Source organism: Rutidosis leptorrhynchoides, chromosome 6 (assembly GCF_046630445.1).
Source record: "Rutidosis leptorrhynchoides isolate AG116_Rl617_1_P2 chromosome 6, CSIRO_AGI_Rlap_v1, whole genome shotgun sequence".
NCBI classification, from domain to species: domain Eukaryota; kingdom Viridiplantae; phylum Streptophyta; class Magnoliopsida; order Asterales; family Asteraceae; genus Rutidosis; species Rutidosis leptorrhynchoides.
The window spans coordinates 429,280,133-429,305,722 of NC_092338.1; the positions used below are offsets into that span (position 1 = coordinate 429,280,133).

General features: G+C 35.5%; 3 protein-coding genes and 1 long non-coding RNA gene across 7 annotated transcripts; all 4 read right to left on the reverse strand.

The window, feature by feature from the left end:
* Window positions 1–7,323: 7,323 nt before the first annotated feature.
* LOC139855232 (uncharacterized) lies at window positions 7,324–9,137 on the reverse strand. Its single transcript, XM_071844470.1, has 4 exons — window positions 8,580–9,137; window positions 7,858–7,962; window positions 7,735–7,739; window positions 7,324–7,351 (listed from the first exon to the last, which is right to left on the reverse strand). Exons 1-4 carry the CDS (start codon window positions 9,135–9,137, stop codon window positions 7,324–7,326), a joined length of 696 nt encoding a protein of 231 aa, XP_071700571.1.
* Window positions 9,138–18,282: 9,145 nt separating this feature from the next.
* LOC139855233 (uncharacterized) lies at window positions 18,283–19,070 on the reverse strand. The gene is made up of 2 exons (XM_071844471.1): window positions 18,438–19,070; window positions 18,283–18,315 (listed from the first exon to the last, which is right to left on the reverse strand). The coding sequence occupies exons 1-2, from the start codon at window positions 19,068–19,070 to the stop codon at window positions 18,283–18,285; spliced, it is 666 nt and encodes a 221-aa protein (XP_071700572.1).
* LOC139851384 (uncharacterized) lies at window positions 18,444–19,860 on the reverse strand. Its single transcript, XM_071840414.1, has 2 exons — window positions 19,226–19,860; window positions 18,444–19,123 (listed from the first exon to the last, which is right to left on the reverse strand). The coding sequence occupies exons 1-2, from the start codon at window positions 19,829–19,831 to the stop codon at window positions 19,070–19,072; spliced, it is 660 nt and encodes a 219-aa protein (XP_071696515.1). The 5' UTR covers window positions 19,832–19,860; the 3' UTR covers window positions 18,444–19,069.
* A 621-nt stretch (window positions 19,861–20,481) lies between these two features.
* LOC139851385 (uncharacterized) lies at window positions 20,482–23,014 on the reverse strand. Of its 4 annotated transcripts, none has more exons than XR_011760604.1 (5): window positions 22,744–23,014; window positions 21,553–22,643; window positions 21,227–21,464; window positions 20,933–21,069; window positions 20,482–20,640 (listed from the first exon to the last, which is right to left on the reverse strand). It is a non-coding gene; the product is annotated as an uncharacterized lncRNA (long non-coding RNA). The 4 variants fall into 4 exon arrangements; XR_011760606.1 differs by having other exon boundaries at window positions 21,227–21,684; window positions 22,517–22,643; window positions 22,744–23,011; XR_011760605.1 differs by having other exon boundaries at window positions 21,227–21,916; window positions 22,517–22,643; window positions 22,744–23,011.
* Window positions 23,015–25,590: the final 2,576 nt, after the last annotated feature.

The following is a 25,590-nucleotide window of genomic DNA, read 5'->3' on the forward strand; positions in this document are numbered from 1 at the left end:
CAACCGTACTCTATCGTTCATAGGTTCACAAATTTGGTAAGCGCTCAAGTGGACGTGTGGTTATCTAATTTGGAAAAATCGTAATCGGAAAGTCTTCTCAAATTCGTGTTGGAATGGGCCGGGAGGTTTAATGGAAATTCAACTACTCTCCTTTGATTGGATCTCCTCGCGGTGCAAGCACAAATCGTTCGAATGGTTTCAATGGCTTTCAAATCCACTACATTATTGTATAGATTAGGATAACCTGTATTTTTGTATTTCGTTTCTTTGCTTCTTGTTTAGCGTTGCTCTCTTTGCAACATGTATTTCGAGTTCATCATAATGCCCAATTCATTGTAATGGGCGTTATCTCGTGTTGTACCATTTTTTCTCGTGCTATAAAATGTTTGCCTTTCGAAAAAAAATTATATAATGAAAGTGATTGTCATAAATTGTTGTGGGAAAGAATGGTAATTCTTCTTGAAATGTGACGTCTCTGGAAACAACATAGCATTGGAGAGTTGGTGAAAAGCATCTATACCCTTTCTGAAGACGAGAGTATCCTAGAAAGACACACTTAATAGATTTAGGATCTAATTTGGTTAGGTGAGGTTGGGTGTCTCGAACAAAACAAGTGCTACCAAATATCTTAGGCTCAATTGGAAACAAGGATTTTGTGGGAAATAAGATACTATATGGAATATCACCATTAAGAACTTCAGACGGCATGCGATTTATAAGAAAGCACGCAGTTGATACGGCGTCAGCCCAAAAAGGTTTTGGAACATTCATTTGAAATAATAGTGCTCGGGCCACCTCAAGAAGGTGTCTATTTTTCCGTTCCGCAACCCCATTTTGTGCTGGTGTATCAACACATGATGACTCATGCAGGATACCTTTTTGAAGCATATATGATTTAAATGACTCTGAGAGAAATTCTTTTGCGTTATCACTTCTAAGAGTTAGAACAGAAGTATGAAATTGTGTTTTTACTTCGGCAACAAAGGAACAAAAATGAGTAAACACTTCAGAGCGACTTTTCATTAAATAAAGCCATGTAACACGAGAGTAGTCATCGATAAAAGTAACAAAATACTTAAAACCAGATTTTGATGTCACAGAACACGGACCCCAAACATCAGAATGTACTAATTCAAATGGAGACGCAGCCCGCTTATTGACTCTAGGACTTAAGTGGACTCGCTGATGCTTAGCGAACTGACAAGACTCACAATATAAAGAGGATAAACCGGAAAACTCAGAACATAGTTTCTTCAAATTCTGTAAAGAAGGATGTAACGACCCGTCAAAATCGCTATTGACGCGGCACGTTAATCATTGATTCCACAGTGAGGTTTTGACCTCTATATGATATGTTTTGATAAAATATTGCATTCATTAAAATAGGTGACTTTCTAAACATAGAAAGTTATAAACATGTGGGCGAGTGCTTAGGTATAAGCAAAACCCCGAAATACATAAGTCTTTAATTTACAGGTTGACATCACAGTCCAATTATTTATTACACAACGCAGTTTTATTTTGAATGCAATAAACTTTGTACAAAGCATGAGAGACTCCATGCAGGCAACAAGCACATCACAGCGGAAGCATTCTAAGGACCTGAGAATAAAACATGCTAAAAAGTCAACACGAATGTTGGTGAGTTATAGGTTTAATTGCTCTAGTCATAAACATATATAAAGATAGACCACAAGATTTCATCAAAAGTTTATCAATAGATTCTACGTAACAGAGTACCCTGGTAACTAAACTTAACGCTATAGTGATAATTACCCCATTCGTTTTAATACACGCAAACCAACGTGTCTTAAACTCAAATAACATACGTCCGTTAAAAGGCTAGCGCTCTAGCTCGGACGGGGATGTCAAGCCCTATGGATCCATATACAATTATTCGCGCCCACCAGTCCATATCCTATGTACTGGCAGCTACTAGTTACCAAAGCTAGTTACTCCAGCAAGCAGACTAGAAGAAAGCTAAACCGGTAAAATGTGATTCATGTTTTATCGTGTTAGTTTAATATTATGAGAGACGTTATGGTTATATGCCTAAATAGTCTTATCTGCCTAAAATCACATTATGGTGTATGAATAGTTTGATATACACACCGAAATAAATAGGATTTGAAATGACAATTCTGTAAAACTTGTCATTTTTAGGTCGGTAGTTAAAGGGAAGCAATTACCTTGTTTCATCCTGAAGATAATCCTCTAGTGTATCCCCCATTGAAAGAACAAGGTGCTTGCAAGAAAGATTGCCCTTTCCAAGAAAAGTGTATTCATCAACCTGCATTTTAGTTGCAGTTCAAACAGACATTATTATCAGAATGAATATTATCACTATTAATCTTATTCAGAAGAGCTATTAATTAAAAATTTTGATCTGAGAGTTTGTTTAGACAACATATTAAAATGTTTTCTTAACAATTTTAAGATTAAAATAAACTAAACCAACAGTGTAAAATAAAAGAAAAAACTGTGCATTAATAGAAGGCTAAAACAAGCATACTACCAAACGTTTTGACACGGAAAAAAGAAAAAAAAAAAAAAGATTTGACCAAAAGAAGAATTCTGATTACCTGTGTACAATGCTAGTTATCTTACAGTACCTTAATGTAATAGTCAAGTCCTAAATGGATATAGATAGCATAATGGATATTGATAGAACTTGCGGGCATAGCCCAACGGTTCTCCCCATATACTTTGTGTCATTGAATAAGGAGAGGTCATGGGTTCGATCCTTAGGGATGACATGATTTTCTTTAAACCAATTGAACACTAATAATGGTGGTATATATTGGCCCTATAGGGAGGTTTTACCGGATTCGTTCACGGACCCCTACCCGGAACTACTGCCCGAATGGATGTGTTCCCGGGTAGTACCGTCAATCGGGTTCGGGTTTCCGCCCGAACGTGTGTGTTACGTGCAAATGATGAGGGTCGTTGAAAGAAATGATCTACCGATGCCAAAAAAATCGCTGTTCAAAAAAAAAGAAAAAAAAGAAAATGGATATTGATAACCATATGTAGTAAGTTGTGATTGAAAATTGTTGTTTACTTTTTTCTTGATAATGTATTAACTAAAGAGAAAATTGCACGGATAGTCCCTGTGGTTTGTAGCACCCAACGTGGATAGACAAAGTTGGTGATTTGAGTGTGGATAGTCCCGGTAATTTTCAAGTGGAGCAAGGATAGTCCAGTTCATTAACACTGTTAACTTTTTTCGTTAAAACTGAATCATGTGCTAAGCATGTGAGGGTATTTTTGGTATTTTATCTCCTTCGTCTTCTCACTAACACATTTTTATTCCTCCTCTATTTCAAATTCATAAAATCAAAAAAAGCAAAAGAACCTAAAAATCAGAACATTAGTATCACTAAATTCACAAAATCAAAATTGTCACCAAAATCTAGAAATCAATCAACCATTAATATTATCACCAAACCACCAAAAATGCACATATTCAAACCACCGTAAATGCCAGTCTAAAAGAAAACAGAGTGAAAACGTTGAATTTGGAGATACAAGTAATACAATATTTAACATTTATGTGGAGTCAAGGAAACTTTTTGCCAAAAATATGCATCTATTAACTCTTCATTATTTCTTTCTAAATAATCCATTTACTCTCCATTATATCTTAAAAATCACTCTTTCTAACGAGACTGAGGATAAAACAAGATTTAGCAAACATGCCTAATAATAATCAAGAATCAAAAAACAAACCGGAATTACATGTTGAACTTAGTGAATTCAAAGGTGGATTTTTAGTTTCCGGAGAAGTCCACACCGGCGAGTATAGATCTGAACAGGAAGATGGCAGAACGCTTAGATCTGGACTGGTAACATTTACTTTTAACAATGGTTAAGGCCACCGATCAAAATCCGGCAACACAACAGAAACAGGAGCACAACGGCAACAACAATAACAATCTTTTTTGCATATCTGAACCACCACTACCTTCGATTTTCAGGCCACCACTGCCTTCGTTTTGGTCTCCGAAGCAATCTAGCTATTATCAGAACGATTTGAATGTATTTTCAGATACAAAATCACTCCGTGTAACTATGTGATGATTCGAATCAGATTGAAAATCTTATCGAGATTTAGATCTTCAAGTCAACGTTCATGTTCATAGAGTCAACCTTTTAATTGGACCAAATTACTGAGTTTCAAAGATTAAGAATTGTTGTCGAGCATTCACAAGATGTTTTTAAGCATCTTTTATGTTTACATCAACATCTGAAGAAGCCTAAATCGAAAGATTAGATGTCGAGTTCATCATCATAACTTGCTCCTGTTCATCATTGAATTTCGAATTTGTTGCAGTTTTTGGTTATGAATCAGTCACAAAAAGTATAAATCGTTACTCTAGCCGATCGAATTTTAAATAAGATTAGTTACTGTTGAAGGATGAAGGGGGTGATAATGATAAACCCTAGAAATTGTGAATTTGATTTTATATGTTTGAGTGCTTGAGTCAGAAGTATCTTTTACTAAAAGGGTTGGTATAAGGTGAAAGGAAGAAAAAAATACAAAAATACCCTCACATGCTTGGCACATGATTCAGTTTTAACGGAAAAGTTAACAGTGTTAGTGAACTAGACTATCCTTGCTCCACTTTTAAGTCATAGGGACTATCCACACTCAAATCACTAACTTTGTCTATCCACGCTGGGTGCTACAAACCACAGGGACTATCCACGCAATTTTCTCTTAACTAAATGACTCAAAGTACCATTCTACCCTTAACTTACAACTCAGATGTATCTTTTCAGTATGATTTATGATAAATGATAAGAAACACAAAATAGCATCAGCAGTAATTATAGTTTAATAGTAAAACATATGAGAACACTAGCAGGTAATTTCTAATAATTAAGTGATGATGAATGAAGAACAATGTTTAATAATATTCAAAGGAAATCAAATACTTGAATTAATAATTGAAAGGATAACAAAATTCAGAGGCAATCCACAAATGGATGCTCCCTGCCTAATTAGAGAAGTTGCATAAGCAAACTTCCTGCCCAAGCTGCTTTACAGCCGATCACCAAAAGACGTACATACAAACATGAATCTAACCCTAAATGACACACTAATATATAGACTTTCAATTGGGCTATTAATTATTGGGCTGGGCTATGCTCTATCAATACCGCCTCGATAACAATATGCTTGTCCTCAAGCCTGAGATATGACTGTTGCCATGGAATAATCCATTGATGAACTTGCTTATTCTTCCGAATTTTAGCTCCAATGGAATCAGAATGCCATGCAATAAGCCATAGTTTAACTTGCTTCTTATCATAGATAATTGTGTGATCGAATGAATCATCATGTGGTGAGTGGATGCCCTGTAATTTGACGAATTGAAGTGTGATGTCTTTGCATTGTTCAGAGATCTTCAAGCGGTTTCCATCTCCCAATCGGATATTCAGATGACTAATAGAGTTTACTGGTAAACCGAGAGTTTCAAAGAGTTTTCTAGAGATAAAATTGTGAGTAGCACCATTGTCTACAAAAATCACAGCAGGGTAGTTATTAAGTTTACCCATTAATTTTTAAGTGCGAAGGTTAGAGGATGAATCAGAGAAGATGACATGGTGTTCTGGTGCATGACATTCTTCTTCAACTGGAATAATGGTTGATTCTATGTAGATAAGCGAAGAATCGTGAATAGCAGCAGGAGGTAGTGTTGATGGGGTTTTTGTTAAAGGGCTTGATGGAGTATGGACTATGGTGATGGATTTAAATAATGGGCTAGAGTAATTAGACTTATCCGTTTTTAGGTTAATAGTGTAATTGGGCCTGTTTGAAAAACCAGAATAATTAGGGTGAGGGTAGGACTTACTCTTAGAATGCTCGATGCGTACTGCAACAACAGATGTAGCAGCGGCGATTTGATCTGTATTTCTCAAATTAGGTCTATAAGCTTGACCAGTGGCGATGGAGACATGGCGAGAAAGATCGATAGCCTTACTACAAGATACCGGATTCAATAATCGTAACCAATTTTTAACATCTCTTTGTAATCCCCTCACAAACATTTCAATTGCTTCATCTTCAGAACAATCGGGAATTAGGGCATGAAGTGATTCAAATTTTTCTATATATTCCTCTAAATCTCCTTCATCAAACAAGGATTCCAAGGCTTCATATGCTTGTCTGGTGCTGGAGCTAGATCCAAACAGGTTATCAAGCATTATTTCAATGGTTTTTGGTAAATTGGTGATTACTTCTTTCATGGAATTAAGAGAAGAACTCAGATCTGTAACAGTAGAACTTAGAGTTGAGATTTGGTTTGAGAGGAGCTCTAATCTTTCATCATGGGCATCAATTTGTGCTTCTAAGTGGGTGATGATGGAGGCTTGATCTTGATTCACCATTGTTGGAGGTTTGGGGTAGGTTGGCAATGGAACCATTGATAAGAAACACAAAATAGCAGCAGCAGTAATTATAGTTTAATAGTAAAACATATGAGAACACTAGCAAGTAATTTCTAATAATTAAGTGATGATGAATGAAGAACAAATGTTTAATAATATTCAAAGGAAATCAAATACTTGAATTAATAATTGAAAGGATAACAAAATTCAGAGGCAATCCACAAATGGATGCTCCCTGCCTAATCAGAGAAGTTGCATAAGCAAACTTCCTGCCCAAGCTGCTTTACAGCCGATCACCAAAAGACGTACATCCAAACATGAATCTAACCCTAAATGACACACTAATATATAGACTTTCAATTGGGCTATTAATTATTGGGCTGGGCTATGCTCTATCAATAAACTTCATTATTAAAAATAAAATCAACAGTCTAGACTATTCTAATTTTATGTTTTGTGAAAGATTCGTATTCTATTCTACGGAGTATTACTCCATATATATATATATATATATATATATATATATATATATATATATATATATATATATATATATATATATATATAATATTGATTGATACAAAAAATCCTAAATTCATGGCAATCATATTAGGGACTAATTTAACCTTGTAAGTAATTCACTGATTATAATTACCTCCATCAGTTTATTCTGAGTTATTATTCTTTTTCTCTCTCAATTTATATTTGTTTTCAGTTTCTAAAATTTTTGTGTAAATTACAAAACTCTAATTTTATAAATTCAGAATAAGTCTGACAGTTGTGTCAAGTAGTTACAAAATCAACTAGTAGAAAAGAGAAGCTGCAAATAGAGGTTGCCTGAGCAGCGGAGCCGGAGTCGGCGTCAAAAACTGTGATGAAGGTGACCCAAAATCATCGCAAACAGGAACACTATATGGAATATTTTACCTTTTACTTTTGTTGAGCCATCTCTAAAGATCTGTAAACAAAGATGAATAAAGAATATAATAAAGAAGAGAAGGTTTTGTTTTGACGATGTATAGAAATAGAAATAAGAAATGTGAAGAAAACAGGAGGGTAAAGAAGGAAAAAGAATGAAATAAGATGGCTATATGAGGAGGACATGGCTTTTGAAGGTGAGCCAGAAATGCCTCCAGCCAGTTGAAATCAATCAATGATCCAAAATTATATACCCCTCAAAACTGACCGAATAATCTTTATGGGCTATCCAGCCCAATAATCCGAAAGTAAACAGCCCCTTAGGGTACCAAATATAAATGAAATGTTGATGACTAGAATAACGTTTCGGGTGTAATTTTAATATCGTAGATATTATTTCGAGTAAAGGTGGGAGAAAGAAACCTGATCTGCAAAGAAATAAGTAGAAATGGATCGAACAAGTAGCCCATAGTGCAATAGTAATGCATAAAAAACACGACACCACTCAATTAGTAAAATTACATGTATTGAGTATTGACCCATTACCCAACCAACCCGATCTGCACCTGAAGAAATGTGAAGTCCTAATATCCTAACATCCTGTATACGTGATGAAAGTGGGACGAGAAATGTATCATTCAACTGCAGTTCCTGCAAGTCCGAACTCATTAAACGCAAAACAGCGAGAAATAAGGTTTCGACTAACTCTACAACAACCCAACATGTTGAATAAGTTTTTATGCCAAGAAATTGGAAATTAATTTGTTCTTGGGCCAGATGCTTTAACATTGTGCCTAGCTCCCAATTCTGGAAAGCATATGTTATAAGATGACACCGTTCATTACCACATAAAATAAATAAAAAATTAACAAGCACAATAGGGTATAAGTTTCTACCTCCAGTAATTTTCTTTTTTTTCGAAACAAACCCAAGCGTTATGATCATACCTTTGAGACTGTTAAAATCACACAAATTCCGATTAACAACGAATTAAGGATCTTATTCAACTTACCCTAACTTATATTGTTTTTCCTTACCTCCGAATTAGGGATTATATTCTACTTACCCTAATTTCTATTATTTTTCTTACCTTTAAATTGATTGGTATATTTTTGGCGTTATTCATCTTTCTAGATTCCAAAATGACGTTCCAGAAGAAAATAAATAAACAAATATGTAAAAACTGATAAATATTACAAAGGGCAGGCATCGTTGGAACTTATAAAAGTAAATAAACATAAATGAATTTATTTTACTCAACCAAATACCTTTTTTTGTTTATTGGTGATTATAAATGAGTTGATGTCTTGTTCCCCTAAATCAATCAAGCCTTCATTTGTTTCTATTACTTTTAGCTCTGGAACAGCAATAAACCCGCTGGTGAAAACTGATATTTCAGGGCATTGTTTGATCACCAACCTACTCAATGATGGCAACAGAAATTCCTTCTGCCCTCGGCAAAATCCATCCAACCACCTAAGATGTTCAAGTTTTAAGGACTTTAGACAAGGTAACAACACTTTTCTCTCAGAGTCATCATCATCAACATCTACCTTAATAATTACCCACATATCTCTACAATGTGCGACATGTAGCTCTTGGAGTTGCATTAGACTACCAACCATCGAAGTTGTAATTACATGTCGTAAATGTTTGCAGTTATGAATAGAAAGTCTCGTCAGGTTCGGTAAATCCAGCTGTCTCCACTGATTGCTCTTCCATAAATATTCCAACCAGCTCAGATCTTCTAAGACCACATCTCTTAGTTTTGGAAGTTTCACAACAGTAGTTGTTTGTAATTCGTTGTTAAATTCACTATCCGTCATTTCCAATTCTACTTCAAAAATCTTCTCTAACCGTTCACACCTCTTTGCGTGAATCTTTTCGAGATTTTGCAGTTGTAGCAACTCGTTAGATGCAATAATCACTCTGCCTTGTGCGTTTTCCACATTTAATTCTTTAATATCATGCAACACCAATCTCCTTTTAACAACAACGACAAATCGGAACAATCATCCAGTTTAAACTCTTATGATTCGGTCAAACAAAATCGCAATAACACCCCTTCACACAACACGTCGGAACCTATAACTCCCATAAGCCCAACAGAACTCATAAATTCCGTTCAAAACAAAAAATACAAATCAAATGGCAGCCCACCGCCAAGCCCAATAGCCCTAATAAACTCCCTTCAAGACAAAAAGCCCACTAATTTGGACAGCCCATCACCCAAAGTCAACCCAACAACAGCCAATTCTCCACGTAAATCTGTTGAGATAAACACGGCAGTTTCACCTCAACCGAACCTTAACCCATCTACCTCCACCGACCCTAACCAGCGAAACCTAAGTTCCAATCCGACAACAACTGAAACAATCTACTCCAACGAATTTCTTGCTAATCCTGAGATCGCTACCATCAAAAAGAAACAGAAAAATGGCCCAAACAAAAGAAAAAACATGATACCTTACAATCCTAATTTCAAAAAAATTGCTAGAACCCACGCCGAACACGACCCGATTAACTCCAATCATATCCGCAATCCAAAAAACGACTCAAGCACTAAAAAAACCAGGTCTAAATTCCTATATATCAAACACTGTGCACGTAGTGGCCAAAAAATAAAATTTGCTAATCTCAATCGCAAAGCTAGTTCTTCTTCCAAAAACTCAGGCACCTTACCAAAATCGAAATCCAAGGCGCAAGTAGTTCATTCGACCGAGAATACCACTGCTGCCAGCAAATCCACGGACACAAAGGAGTTTGGAAGGGGCATCGGCATCGAGTGGATCCCCGAAAACTAAGCTGTTATATCATCCATATCCCCCTCTCGTAATTTTTTCTTTGTAATGGGTTGTATTTCTCTCAATATCCGTAGCCTCGATAACTCGGGCAAAATAAATTGGTTAAAACACATCTGTAACGTAGAAAATCCAATTATCCTTGGGCTTCAAGAAACAAAATGCGGTAACACCCCAGACTCTCTCATCGAATCGTTTTGGCACAATTCAAACTTCAAGTTTGTTCAAAAAGATGCAATCGGTGCCTCGGGTGGTCTCTTACTAATATGGGATACCTCCACTTTTCTGTTTGAGCAAGCTATCGAAGGGGAATTTTTCCTCGCCATTAAGGGCAAATGGACGGGATATGATACCGACCTGGTCATCATCAACGTTTATGGTCCCCACTCACATCAGAAAAAACTTAGATTCTGGTCCGAACTTCATAACCTCGTCGAATCCATTGAGGTCCCTCACATCATCTTTGGTGATTTCAACGAGGTTAGATCTAAGTCCGAACGTTTAAACTGTATCTACAAACAATCCTGGGCCGACAACTTTAATAAATTCATCCAAAATACCAACCTCATCGATCTACCGCTAGGCGGGAAAAAATTCACGCGCATCTGCTTAAACAAACAAAAATTCAGCAAGCTTGATCGTTTCCTTATTTCCGAAAGCATGTTGCAAATATGGCCTGACATCTCCTCGAAAACTCTTGATCGCGACCTATCAGATCACTGCCCCATAATCCTTAAAAATTCATTTGTAAACTTCGGTCCTAAACCCACACGCGTATTCAACACTTGGTTAAAAATTGACAACGTAGATGAAATCATAAAAAACACTTGGCTCCTCCCGGTCAACGGTAACCGGCCCGATTGTATATTCCGAAATAAATTAAAAAACGTTAAGCTTGAACTTAAAAAATGTAGTCTACACCTAAACAACCTTGACAACGAAATTAAGGCCTTACACAACGCTTCAAATGATTTTGAAAGAATAGCGGAATCTAGACCTCTCTCCGAAACTGAAAAAGAAAACTGGATCAATAATAAATCACAACACATCGAAAAAGTCAAAAAGAAGAACAACATGTTAAAACAAAAGGCACGAATTAAATGGAACCTTGAAGGCGATGAAAACTCCAAATATTTCCACAATTACATCAAAAGACGCGCAAACAAAAACAATATTCGAGGTATATCGGTTAACGGCTCATGGTCAGAAGACCCAAACATCATCAAAAGCGAAGCACTCAAATACTTCGACTCTCTGTTCCAATCTAAAAATTGTAAAGGCAATTGCCCTTTTGAAAATGAACCTCATCACTCCTACATCACCCCCGAGGATAATCTCATACTCGAGGCCCGCTTTTCAGAACAGGAAATATGGGATGCCCTACAAGGATGCGACAGCTCTAAAGCTCCCGGCCCCGACGGATTCAACATGAAATTCCTTAAAAAATACTGGTGGCTAGTAAAAGAGGACCTAACTGCGGCTCTTGACTGGTTTTGGTTGCATTCTGAGATATCCAAGGGTTGCAACGCATCTTTCTTCACACTCATTCCTAAAAAATCTAATCCTATAGGATTTAACGAATACCGACCGATATGCCTCATCGGTTGCTATTACAAAATCCTCACAAAGCTTCTCTCTAACCGTCTCGCAAAAATAATCCATAAAATAATAGGTTCCGAACAAACGGCATTCCTAAAAGGTCGCAACATCCTAGATAGTGTACTCATTGCCAACGAAATTATAGACGAACTAAAACGTAAGAAACAAAAAGGTCTTATTTTTAAAGTAGACTTTGAAAAAGCATTTGATTGTATAGAATGGGACTTCCTCTTCAACACTATGAAGAGCTTAGGCTTCGGAATCAAATGGATAAGTTTCATTAAAGCATGTCTCTCCTCCTCCACAATCTCTATTCTAATCAACGGTTCCCCCACACGTGAATTCACCCCCGGTAGGGGCATCCGCCAAGGTGATCCAATCTCCCCATTCTTGTTCATCATTGCAGCCGAAGGGCTTAACATCCTCGTCAAACGTGCCATCACAAAAAACCAATTCCGAGGTATCCGCGTCGGACATGACGAGATTGTTATTTCCCATCTTCAATATGCAGATGACACAATCTTCTTCGGCGAATGGAGCAAACGAAACTCTAAAAACATCGCTAAACTGTTAAAATGCTTCGAAAACATCTCTGGCTTAAAAGTTAACCTAAAAAAAAGTAGCCTCTACGGGATCGGGGTTCCCAAACCGGAAGTGGAAGATATGGCCAAGGCCATCGACTGTTCGGCGGGCTCTACCCCATTCACGTACCTCGGGTTACCTATTGGTGTCCCATCTACTAAAGCATCATCATGGCACCCCATCATTGAAAAATTCGAAAAACGCCTCTCCGATTGGAAAGCCAAAACCATATCCTATGGCGGTCGGCTCACTTTAATAAAATCCGTACTTTCAAGCCTACCACTCTATTATTTCTCCCTATTTCACGCACCTACCAAAGTCATTAACTCTCTAGAAGCAATTAGAAGAAAATTCTTTTGGGGCGGGTCCGAATCAAACAACAAAATTAATTGGATAAAGTGGGAATTAATCTTATCACCATATGACAAAGGAGGGCTTAACATTGGATCCTTATTTTGTAAAAACATTTCTTTACTTTGTAAATGGTGGTGGAGGTTCCACAACGAAAAAACCGCTTTATGGGTAAAAATAATCTCGAGTATTTACGGGGCGGGGGGCGGGGTTTGCACTAACGATTTTTCTAGAAAAGTTTCAGGTAGAACAATTTGGAACGAGATCATTAAAGCAGGGAAAATCGCGGACAACATCGGAATTAGCTTCTCATCCTCGATCAACAAATGCATTGGAAATGGCTCGAACACCAAATTCTGGACCGACATTTGGTGTGGTACGGAACCACTCAACAACCTGTTCCGAAGGCTATACATGCTCGACTCAAACAAAAACGCTTCAGTCGCGGACCGTCTCACACTCTCCAACACAATCACACACGGTTCATGGGCTTGGACTCGTACACCTACCGGACGTGGACTTCGCGAGCTAACTGAACTAAACAATCTCATATCATCCATCTCCCTTACCGAGGCGCCGGATTCATGGAAATGGAACCTCGACCCTTCCGGTTCCTTCTCTACAAAAATGCTATCTCATATCCTTGATAACTTAAAACTCGCAACTTCACACAGTTCGACACCAACACCTAGAAATAAATTCTTACCACAAAAAATCTGCATTTTCATATGGCGTGTCATAAACGGTAGAATACCAACTAGATCCGAACTCGACAAAAGAAATATCGACCTTGACTCAATATTGTGCCCAATTTGCGAAGCGAAAATCGAATCCATAGATCATATCCTCTTTCTATGTCCAAAAACCACTCAAATATGGAGTTCCATTCTACAATGGTGGAAGCTCCCCAACAACTTACTAACTAACTTCTCCGACATTACATCAATCAACCAAAACCTCTCCTCCAATCAAACCGGTACCTCAATTTGGCAAGCCACCAAATGGTCCACCATCTACATCCTATGGAAACACCGCAACTTAAAAGTCTTTAGCAAGAAAGATTGGAACCACGACATCATACTCAACGAAATACAAACACAAAGCTATTCTTGGATCTCAAAAAGAGCAAAAAAATCACCAATCGAGTGGCACCAATGGCTCATAAACCCATCCTCCTACATCTTCTCGGATACACAAAGAACAGGAATCGGCTGAAACTATTCGAATCTCGCATACTCGCATGATCATAGTCATCAAATGTAATCGAGTTGTAATATTCGTTGTATAGTTTATAGGGACTTGTACTTATCCGGTTTATATTAATATAATTTACTTGCTTTTCAAAAAAAAAAAAAAAGGGCTCGGGGATGTGATCTGCACAAACATGTATATAATAAAAATGATTATTAAAGAAAGATGGAACAATTTAATTTCATAGTTACATAATGCATGATGAATAAAACTGTACCCGAGGTAAAGCAGCAGCCGTCATAAAGAAGTTATAATGTTCAGGAGTCAATTTACCAAAGATTGGATGTTTCACGTAGTTGAGCCTCGGAGCTATTGACTTAGTACGTGTGAAAGCACTTATTTTGGGGCATTGTTCAATGTAAAAATCATTCAAAAGTGGCCATTGGAATTCTTTTATCCCTGAGAAGAAACCTTCAAGGTTTGACAGAGAGAGCAGTTCAACTACTTCCAGACATGGAAACACCACAACCTCCTTATTAGGTCCTGTAGTTTCTTCTTCTTTCCTCACAATCACTTTCAACGCCTTGCAACATTTTATTCTTATCTCTTTGAGTTTCTTAAGGCTTTCAAGCATGGAAAATGTGAATATATATTCCAAACTGTCACATTTATTGATATGCAACGTCTTGAGGTTTGATAGTTTATGAGCAGCAGTAATGTTTCCATGTCTCGGAATTGAAACAGACGTATCGGTATGGTCAGAGATAGTACTTCTATGACACCCATTGTCGTTGTCTACTGTAGTCGCAAATACCTCTTTCATTGACTTGCAGTCTTGTATCATCATCACTTCAACCTTTATCTTTTGCCCTGTTGTATAAGATGGAATCACACTTGACAAAGAATGACATTCCTCTATGCGTATCTCTCGAGAGTATAGACATAAGGACCAGTAAATGAAACCCACTTGTGGAACCTGTAACTAAAATATGCTAATTAGATTAATAAAGCTTAACTAATGGTTAACATGATAATTAATCAAGGTTTTGGTTTTATTAAAACGATGTAGGACCAACTCAATGAAGTTATTAAATTAAAGATATAGGATTTTATAATGGTCAAGTTTTAATGTATTGATGAACATTATGAGTTTAATTTTTTTCAATTATATAAATAAACATTTAATGATGGCATCTATGATACTAAAAAGTACTACATCCGTCCCAAATCTATAGTCCAGTATTCCATTTTGAGATGTCCCAAATTAATTGTCCACTTCCATAAATAGAAAAGAATAAGAAGATTAAGTTCTATTATGCCCTTAGGTATGTGGATAGGATTAAATGAGAAAAAAAAAAAGTAAGGGGTAAAACTAGAAAGTTGACAGAAAAGTACATGTGTCAGGTATTTTTTTTCTTAAACTGTGTGTTTTTGTCTTGGGACAATAGATTTGGGACGGACGGAGTAACACACTACGTACCGTGAGCTGACCAATCAAGTTTTTGCTAACGACAACCCTTAGGGTTGTCATTAAGAATTAAATCATTGCAAAAATTGGTGGTACAAGGAGTAATTATTTTCACGGAGGTGATTAATTTTTATCAAAGTACAAGATTTATTGCATGTCCTAATCTCTTAATGAAAACCCTTACGGTTGTCATTAGCATTTCCCTTAATCATTTAGGCCTATATGATATCTTTGTCATGCTTAATAATGACATACATAATACCTAAAAAAGTAACACACTGTGTACCTTAAGGTGATCATGAATGAAATTAGTTGCACCCTCAGCACCACCACCACCACCACCAACATGCTTAAGATTTGGAAGGCTACGAAGAGTGACTAAATCAAGATGAGGGAACAAAGTGGTGGGAGTTAGGCTATGAGTTGTAGATGATGTCATCTTTTCATTTTCATCTTCTTTATCATCATGATCATCTCGGTTTGAAACAATTTCTTCTATACCATCACAATTCAAAATTGAGACTTTCTTCAAGTTGGAAAGCAGTGTCACCATGATAGGTGAAAACAAGTAATTAACCCTATAACAAGCTTGCAAATATATGGTTGTGATGTTATGGAATAAAGATTGTGGGTGTTGGATTTGACACATAAAATATTCATTCCAATTACACTTCCACACATGAGTCATCCGTCTCATACCAAACAAATTTAATTCGCAAGGTAGTTGATTGGGGTTATAAGCTGTTATCAAGTCTCTAATACTTTGAGTACTCTTCATGTCAAACACCGCTTTCACATCATAGTTATAGAATCTAATGTAAGAGAGATGATGGGAAGTGTGTAAGAGAGATGATGGGATTGCAAATTCAGGAACAGTCTGCATAAAAGGATTCACCCATCCAATATAAATAACTTGATATATTTTAACATTTGACTTTGATTTTGCAAAACCACCAGGAAGATCACATAAACAGAATGATCACATTAGAAAAAATAAATAAATAAATAAATAAAACTTTAAAAACTTGACCAAAAATTTAAAACGAACCACAGTGATTATGTGTGTAATAAAGTTTAAATTTTAAGATAATTGGTTTAATATTTCTTCAAAGACAAGATTCTTAAGATTAAAAAAGTCATGGCATCAGATGTCGAAAAATGTAGTTAAAAGAAAACAAAAGCAGATGTCATTTAACTGTAGCGTCCATATACTTAATTAGGTCGTCGTCATCGCCGCCGCCGCCGCCCTTCTTCTTCTTCTTCTTATTATTATTATTATTATTATTATTATTATTATTATTATTATTATTATTATTATTATTATGTTTAGAGAAAAAAATAAACTTTGGTTCCTTGGTAAAACAAAGAAAAAGTGCGCCCATATAAAAAATTCTATTACCAATTCACATTAACTAAGGAACCAAAGTTGATTGTATAGAATTCTACAGCAATACCTGTTGTTTATTGGTATCTCTGAAATGGTAATTGCTAATTCCGATGATTTTAAGTGCTCCCATATCAAAATAGATGGTGGTAGGTGTGAGTATACTTCTAAAATTCTCACAGTTCTGAACTCTTAATGATTGTACGCCTTAGAATTATTGTACGGCTTAGAATATATGGATTAGTGCTCAATCACAAGATTATTGTACGGCTTAGAATTTCGAAATTATATAAAAAACTCTCCTAATTTGGATAAAGTTATCGAATAAAGATATAAAGAAAATTTTTGAATTTAGATAACAATATAAACTTGAAGTATAGAAAAGTTTTACGTCATCAAGTTACCTGTCTTTTGTATCTTTATATACTCCGTGATTTACCTGAAATTTTTACTCGTTTAGCGAGTCAACTAATCGAAAGGTTCGATAATTAATTTGGAAGCACTTAAAAGCTACGTAGTATATTCCATTGTAGAACCGATGTACTCATTTTAAAATTATCTAAAACACATAACCATCTACTCCTTAATTAACTAATTTAGAAGCATCGGGCCATTTAACAGTAATGCAAAGCCCAATTGTATTGGCGGATTTATTTCGTGTTATTGGACCATCTGATGAGACTTTATTCTATACTTAATTGCATTGAGATTTCATATCCTTACATTCATCGACTTTCCAATTTTAGCTTGAATCATACTCGACAATTAACGTAGATTTAGCAACATTACCAAGTTCTGATTCTCCAAACAAACTAAATAAAATCCTTGTGTTCGAGCCTCACCCGTGGGAGTTTTACCACATGCGATGTTCGAATGGATTCGCAGTGGGATTTCCTCCTGAGGGGCGGTACTTATGACTGTATTGGTTCGTCGTAGGAAATGATTTGGGTAGGTGAGTTCCGACATTACGTTAGACCCTGTCAGTAATTCCTAACCGCCGTTAAAAAAAAATCAACCTTATACAAACCAACCCCTTCTTAGTGAATTATGTCCACTCTGATACCTTTACCTCACAGATTCAGTCTTGCACTAATGTGTATACGTGATAAATGTGAGACAAGAAACGTATCATTCAACTGCAGTTCTTGCAAGTTGTGACTCATTGAATGCAACACAACTGGAAATTAGAAATAAGTGAACATCACATTCGTATAAGTTTTGACTAATCCACACAATGTGTTCTAGTTAATTTTGAAGCCAAAAAATTGGAAATTATTTTGTACTTGAGCCATATGTTTAAACATTGTGCCTAGCTCCCAATTCAGGAAAACAAATGTTAAAATAAGCCACCGTTAACCACATGTGTGTAGCAAAAACAAAAATAAAAAAAGTTAACAAGTGCAATAATAGGGCATAAGTTTCTACATCCATTAATTATTTCTTCTTCAGAACGAAACCCAAGCTTACGATCATACCTTTGAGACAACGAATATTAAAATTACACAAAAATCTGAATTAGTAATGAATTTGCGATTTTATTCTCGTTTGCGTAACTTCTAATTCTCGCGTTTAAATTGATTGGAAAATTTTTGGCGTTATTCATCTTCCTGGCTTCCAAAATGGCGTCCCTGAGAGGAAAATGAATAAAAAATATGTAAAAACTGATAAATATTACAAAGGGCATGCATCACTGGAACTTATAAAAACTAAATAAACATAAATGAATTCTTTTTCAAACTTAATAAAATACCTGTTGTTTATTGGTGATTATAAAGGAGTTGATGTCTTGTTCCCCTATATCAATAAAGCCTTCATTTGTCTCTATTACCTTTTGTTTGATTACCAATGTACTCAATGATGGCAACAGAAACTCCTTCTCCCATAAGCAAAATCCTTTCATATATCGAAGATGTTCAAGTTTTAAGGACTTTAGACAAGGTAACACTATTCGCTCAAAGTCATCATCTTTGTGTACAATTACCTTTATAAATCTGCAATGTGTGACATGTAGCTCTTGGAGTTGCATGAAAGTACTAACCATTGAAGTTGCAAATACATCGTCTAACCAATTACAATTGTGAATAGAAAGTCTTGTCAGGTTCGGTAACTCTAATTGTCTCCACTTATTGTTCTTCCATAAATAATTCAAATTTTCAAGCTCTTCTAAGACCACCTCTCTTAGTTTTGGAAGTTTCACAACAATAGTTTGTGATTCATTGTTAAATTTACTATCTGTCACTTCCAATTCTACTTCAAAAATCTTCCTCAACAGTTCACACCTCTTTGCATGGATCTTTTCGAGATTTTTCAGTTGTAACAACTCGTCGAATGCAATAATCACATCGCTTCTTCCGTTTTCCACATTTATTTCTTTAATATCCATTAAAGAGAGAGGTTTCTCATCATTTGAAATTGCAGGTCAGGAAGTTGCACTCTCTAAACTCGGGGATGTGATCCGCACAAAACATATAAATAAAAACGATTATTAAATATTGGACATTTTCATAATTACACAACGCATAATAAATATATATGTACCTGATCAGGTGAAGGGGACGTCATATAGAAGTTATAACGTTCAGGACTAAGTTTTCCGAGGATTCGATATTCCACATACTTGAGCCTCGGAGCTATTGACTTACTACATGTGAAAGCTGCCATTTTGGGGCATCGTTCAATGTAAACATCATTCAATAATGGCCATTGGAATTCTTCTATCCCCGTGAAGAAACCTTCAAGGTTTGATAGAGAGAGCAGTTCAATTACTTCCACACGTGGAAACACCACAACCTCCTTATTATTAGGTGTTGTCGTAGTAGTTTGGTCTCCTTCTTCCTCCCTCACAATTACTCTCATTGCCTTGCAGTATCTTATTCTTATCTCTTTAAGATTTTTAAGGCTTTCAAGCGTGGAAAATGTGAATATATATTCCAAACTGTCACATTTAATGATATGCAACGTCTTTAGGTTTGACAGTTTATGAGCAGTAATGTTTCCATGTCTAGGAATTGAAACAGGCGTATTGACAGCACCAGTTTCTTGGTCAGAGATAGTACTATGACACCCATTATCGTTGTTTTCTACCGTAGTTGCAAATACCTCCTTCATTGACTTGCATTCTTTTATCACCATCTTTTCAACCATTACCCTTTGGCCTGCTGTATAAGATGGAATCACACTTGACAAAGCATCACATTTTGTTATCTCTATCACTCTTGAGTATAGGCCACTACAACAAAATAGTCAAATCTACACATTTTTTAGGCCATATATACACGCTTTTATGCATGTATAATAATGAAACTCACACTTCTAAAGGCGTGTGGAAAATGACCGTAACAAATTTGATCAACTATTTGCACACTTGCAAGCGTGACGATATTAAATGAATATCTACATTTCCAAGTGTGACCAATCTGTATTGAATATTCACATATGTAAATGTGACATTTTTTGAAAATGTTCACACTTACATTTGTGAACAATCACCTCAAATATACACATCTAAAAGTGTGTACAAATCACTATTTTTTGAAAAATAAAATAATGAATATATTCATATATATTGTGTTCCGTTTCTAGCTGTATGAGCTAATTAATAAATAATAATAATAATTATTATTAATATTTAATCTCTAATAATAATAATAATATTTATAACTGTAATAAAAATTAACAAACACTTAATACGTACAGGATGGAAACAACATCTAAAAAAGCATACAAAGACAATGTATCACATATTATTGATCAATTAAAGTGGAAAAAAAAAAAAAAAAACTATTCACAAAATGAAAAATAAAAAATAAAAAAAAAATGATTTTGGCACTTAACTACGATCTAGTTTCAAGCACGTCAAATTCATTACAGTTATGTGCAGGATCAACATGAGTCAAGTTTTTGATAGATGGGTCGAGTTCCTGTATGTTTTTGTCATCTCTTTGAGCATCCACCTGCAAATAATAAATCAGGATTGAAAGTGATATGAGCTGCACTTACTAGTGATTAAATAGACACTAGCTAAAAGAAAATTGTCATTAATGAATAGTCATTAGTAAGTTTAATAAAAGAAAATTGTCATTAATAATTCGAGTGGCAAGCTACATTAAAAATATATCTTTTCAACAATCATACAACTCAAGCGGGAAACATTCAAGTTGCAAAAGGACAAAAAGATTTGACTATGCTATATATTTCTTAAAACACATTATAAGCAAAAGATTGAAAAGAGATAGCAGTACTCACCACCGAAGATACAAATAATTCGTTTTCTTTGATCGACAAACTTCTAAAATGGGTTGATGTGACAAACTTCTAAAATGGGTTGATGTAACCTTTGGAACACGAACAACGTACAGGGACCTCCTCACCAAATTCACTATCTGAAAGTAATTCATGTTTATCATATGATAGAAACAGAAACAACTCACCGAAGTTACATCCCGTATTTGACAATTATGACTAAATTATTTATATTTTACATTTAAAACCTCATATCAATTGATTAATATCTTAGAAACAACATCAACTTAGGAATACCTTTATGCTAGGCAAGAAGCATATCCTCTACACAGTAATCTTCGTTTGTTCTGTGAACATCCTCTACCCAAGGCATTCCGATTGATACCACCAGGAGGGGGAAAACAAAATTCCAAAGACCTGCTAATCATACACACACACAAAACAGTATGGTCCTTGGAGTTAATATACAAATTTGATCAACAGAACCAACCTTTTAAAAATTTGAGATAAAGCCTTGATTGAAAGCAAACGGTCCCTGTTAACATACAAAAAGTCAGACTGATAAAAAATCATACAAGTCACTTTTAATGTATACAAAGTTTTTGGGCTCATATTTATCATACATTTAATAAGTTTTGGGTGAACTTAACCCCGGAATAAACTAACAGTTGGAGCCAGTTTGACCCTTTAGCGGAACCATCTAGCTCTATCCATTCTGCCACCTTATTCTTTGTGTTACGATCTTTTTAGAGGTTCTAACCAGGAACATGCCAAATGGTCATTGCGTATCGGATAATTTCTATTCGTATAGTTTCAGCAGGATGGTCAGGTAAGGGCATACAATTATTGCAATATTGGAAACTATGGAGGAACTCCCTGTAACTTTAGGTCATACGAAAGAAACAGTAACTCCACTAGGATTCTCATGATGATAACTTGTGCTACTAGCTAGGTCAGTAGCTAACTATTACAATATTTCATATGCATCTGTATAAATACATGAACAGATAGTTAAGAAACTAGTTAACCTTCCCTTTGCATCCTTCCCAGTTAAACACAGTGCTTTGTTAGCTATCATTAACATATTAACAGACTTATAAATGGTTACTTAGGCATTGGCATATTAACAAACATATGTATCTGTATAATACATGGATGAATAGATAATTAAGAAAGTAGCTAAGCATATTACTTAGGTGATAGTACTTAAACTTAAAAATTCATAAACATAAAGAAGAATTTAAGCAGTTTATATTTACAAATCACTCAGGCATTTCATCAAACATCTAGCATGCGTGTAAATTACAAGTAGCGTACAATTCAAAGCTGTTTTGTTGCTTCCTAACAATTTCATTGGTTAGCGAAGAAGTTCGAGTGAATACATTACCTCACAAATATCATACACACATGTCAAATAATTGATGCAAAATTCACAAAGACCAAACGGTTATTGAGACATGAATCAACTGATATCGAAGTTAAACACACGGAATGGAAGGTAGATAGTGACATAAAAAGAAGAAAAGTAGCGATTGACCTAAAATTAACCATATATAGAACGAAATTTGAACAAATCGGTCAATTTACCTGCAAGACGACGCGATTTAATTTGTAATTGTTCAACCTGATCATGGAGAAGAACATCAGAGACATTTAGGCCGATTAGGCTTCTTCATCATCACCACCATCCCACTCATTAACATCAACTGCAAAACTTCGCACACATAAAACGGTTATCGAGATGATAAATTGGTAAATTGACCTAAAATTAACCAAATTAATAGCAATAAAAATCAATAAGTTAATAGATTAACCTGCCAGAAGATGAGATCACTGTATTTAATCTTCAATTGGACGGAAGAGAAGGAAAACCCAAAGTATTAGGGTTTGATCGAATAGAATCGCATTATTATAACTCATAAATCACAGGGATAATATAACAATCGAGAAATTCGAAGAACTAGGGCTTCAGTCCAGTTAGTTGTGCAGATGATGGATAAAATACATTTGCTAATTGCTATGAATTGGTACTATACGAATATAGCTGAATTGGGGGAAGAAATTGGTATAGGCATATACGACTATATCCTGTTACGATATTTATGCTTAAAATTAAATTTAAATAAATAAATAAATAAATAAATGAATACGGAGTACCAATTCTTATAAAAAAAACTACACTTTTTGGTGCAATCTTTCATAAACAATCAAACTTCACGCTTCAAAACATGTAGTGCGCTTCATTTAGTTTGCATATTTGGGAGTACACACTTAAAAGAGTTTATAATAATTAATATTAATATATTTAAAAGCGTGAAGAACTTTTAATAATATATACACGGTTCTATGTGTGTATATATTTGCACTCAGTTATACATGTGAAGAATTTTAGACACACATTTAAAAGCTTGATAATTTACAACACATTCATAAGCGTGCACAAATAAATAAAAAATTACACGCTTACCTCAAGCGTGAAAAAATAAGTGTGAAGAATCATCATTTTTGTTGTAGTGGGCACAAGGACCAGTGAACGACCCCCACCTCAAGAACCTGTAACTTAAAATGCCAGTTGTATTAATAGAGCTTAACTATAACTAATGGTTGTTACTAATGCAAAAAAAGCAAAAGATAAATAAATTAAGGTTGGGGGCGTTTCAAATAATAACACGCTTGCTTGCAAGCAAGCTCTCAGCATCACAAAATTAATTTTAATATTTGTGTTTTAAAGTAATCGTGCATATGGATATTCTAAACAATAACAGCTAAGAGGATCGAACTCTAGACATCTTCATTGAAGTAAATCGAACATTTAGGAATTATAATCCTAAGGTCAACTTTTAATATATTGATTGAAGAATGTTAAGGGTGATAGGTATTTTTTAATGATAAAACTAATCATTGGAGCCTACACTTTTAAGTAAAATAACAACAGTCGTACTTTAAAATTCATAACTTCGAGCATCACACAAGCTTAATTATATAATGAAAATTTGGGAAAGGGTTTATAAGTGGTGGGGCTTGGGTTCATTTGCAAACTTTAGCATCAACGAGGCGTTTCGGGGAAAAACCAACCGTACTCTATCGTTCATAGGTTCACAAATTTGGTAAGCGCTCAAGTGGACGTGTGGTTATCTAATTTGGAAAAATCGTAATCGGAAAGTCTTCTCAAATTCGTGTTGGAATGGGCCGGGAGGTTTAATGGAAATTCAACTACTCTCCTTTGATTGGATCTCCTCGCGGTGCAAGCACAAATCGTTCGAATGGTTTCAATGGCTTTCAAATCCACTACATTATTGTATAGATTAGGATAACCTGTATTTTTGTATTTCGTTTCTTTGCTTCTTGTTTAGCGTTGCTCTCTTTGCAACATGTATTTCGAGTTCATCATAATGCCCAATTCATTGTAATGGGCGTTATCTCGTGTTGTACCATTTTTTCTCGTGCTATAAAATGTTTGCCTTTCGAAAAAAAATTATATAATGAAAGTGATTGTCATAAATTGTTGTGGGAAAGAATGGTAATTCTTCTTGAAATGTGACGTCTCTGGAAACAACATAGCATTGGAGAGTTGGTGAAAAGCATCTATACCCTTTCTGAAGACGAGAGTATCCTAGAAAGACACACTTAATAGATTTAGGATCTAATTTGGTTAGGTGAGGTTGGGTGTCTCGAACAAAACAAGTGCTACCAAATATCTTAGGCTCAATTGGAAACAAGGATTTTGTAGGAAATAAGATACTATATGGAATATCACCATTAAGAACTTTAGACGGCATGCGATTTATAAGAAAGCACGCAGTTGATACGGCGTCAGCCCAAAAAGGTTTTGGAACATTCATTTGAAATAATAGTGCTCGGGCCACCTCAAGAAGGTGTCTATTTTTCCGTTCCGCAACCCCATTTTGTGCTGGTGTATCAACACATGATGACTCATGCAGGATACCTTCTTGAAGCATATATGATTTAAATGACTCTGAGAGAAATTCTTTTGCGTTATCACTTCTAAGAGTTAGAACAGAAGTATGAAATTGTGTTTTTACTTCGGCAACAAAGGAACAAAAATGAGTAAACACTTCAGAGCGACTTTTCATTAAATAAAGCCATGTAACACGAGAGTAGTCATCGATAAAAGTAACAAAATACTTAAAACCAGATTTTGATGTCACAGAACACGGACCCCAAACATCAGAATGTACTAATTCAAATGGAGACGCAGCCCGCTTATTGACTCTAGGACTTAAGTGGACTCGCTGATGCTTAGCGAACTGACAAGACTCACAATATAAAGAGGATAAACCGGAAAACTCAGAACATAGTTTCTTCAAATTCTGTAAAGAAGGATGTAACGACCCGTCAAAATCGCTATTGACGCGGCACGTTAATCATTGATTCCACAGTGAGGTTTTGACCTCTATATGATACGTTTTGATAAAATATTGCATTCATTAAAATAGGTGACTTTCTAAACATAGAAAGTTATAAACATGTGGGCGAGTGCTTAGGTATAAGCAAAACCCCGAAATACATAAGTCTTTAATTTACAGGTTGACATCACAGTCCAATTATTTATTACACAACGCAGTTTATTTTGAATGCAATAAACTTTGTACAAAGCATGAGAGACTCCATGCAGGCAACAAGCACATCACAGCGGAAGC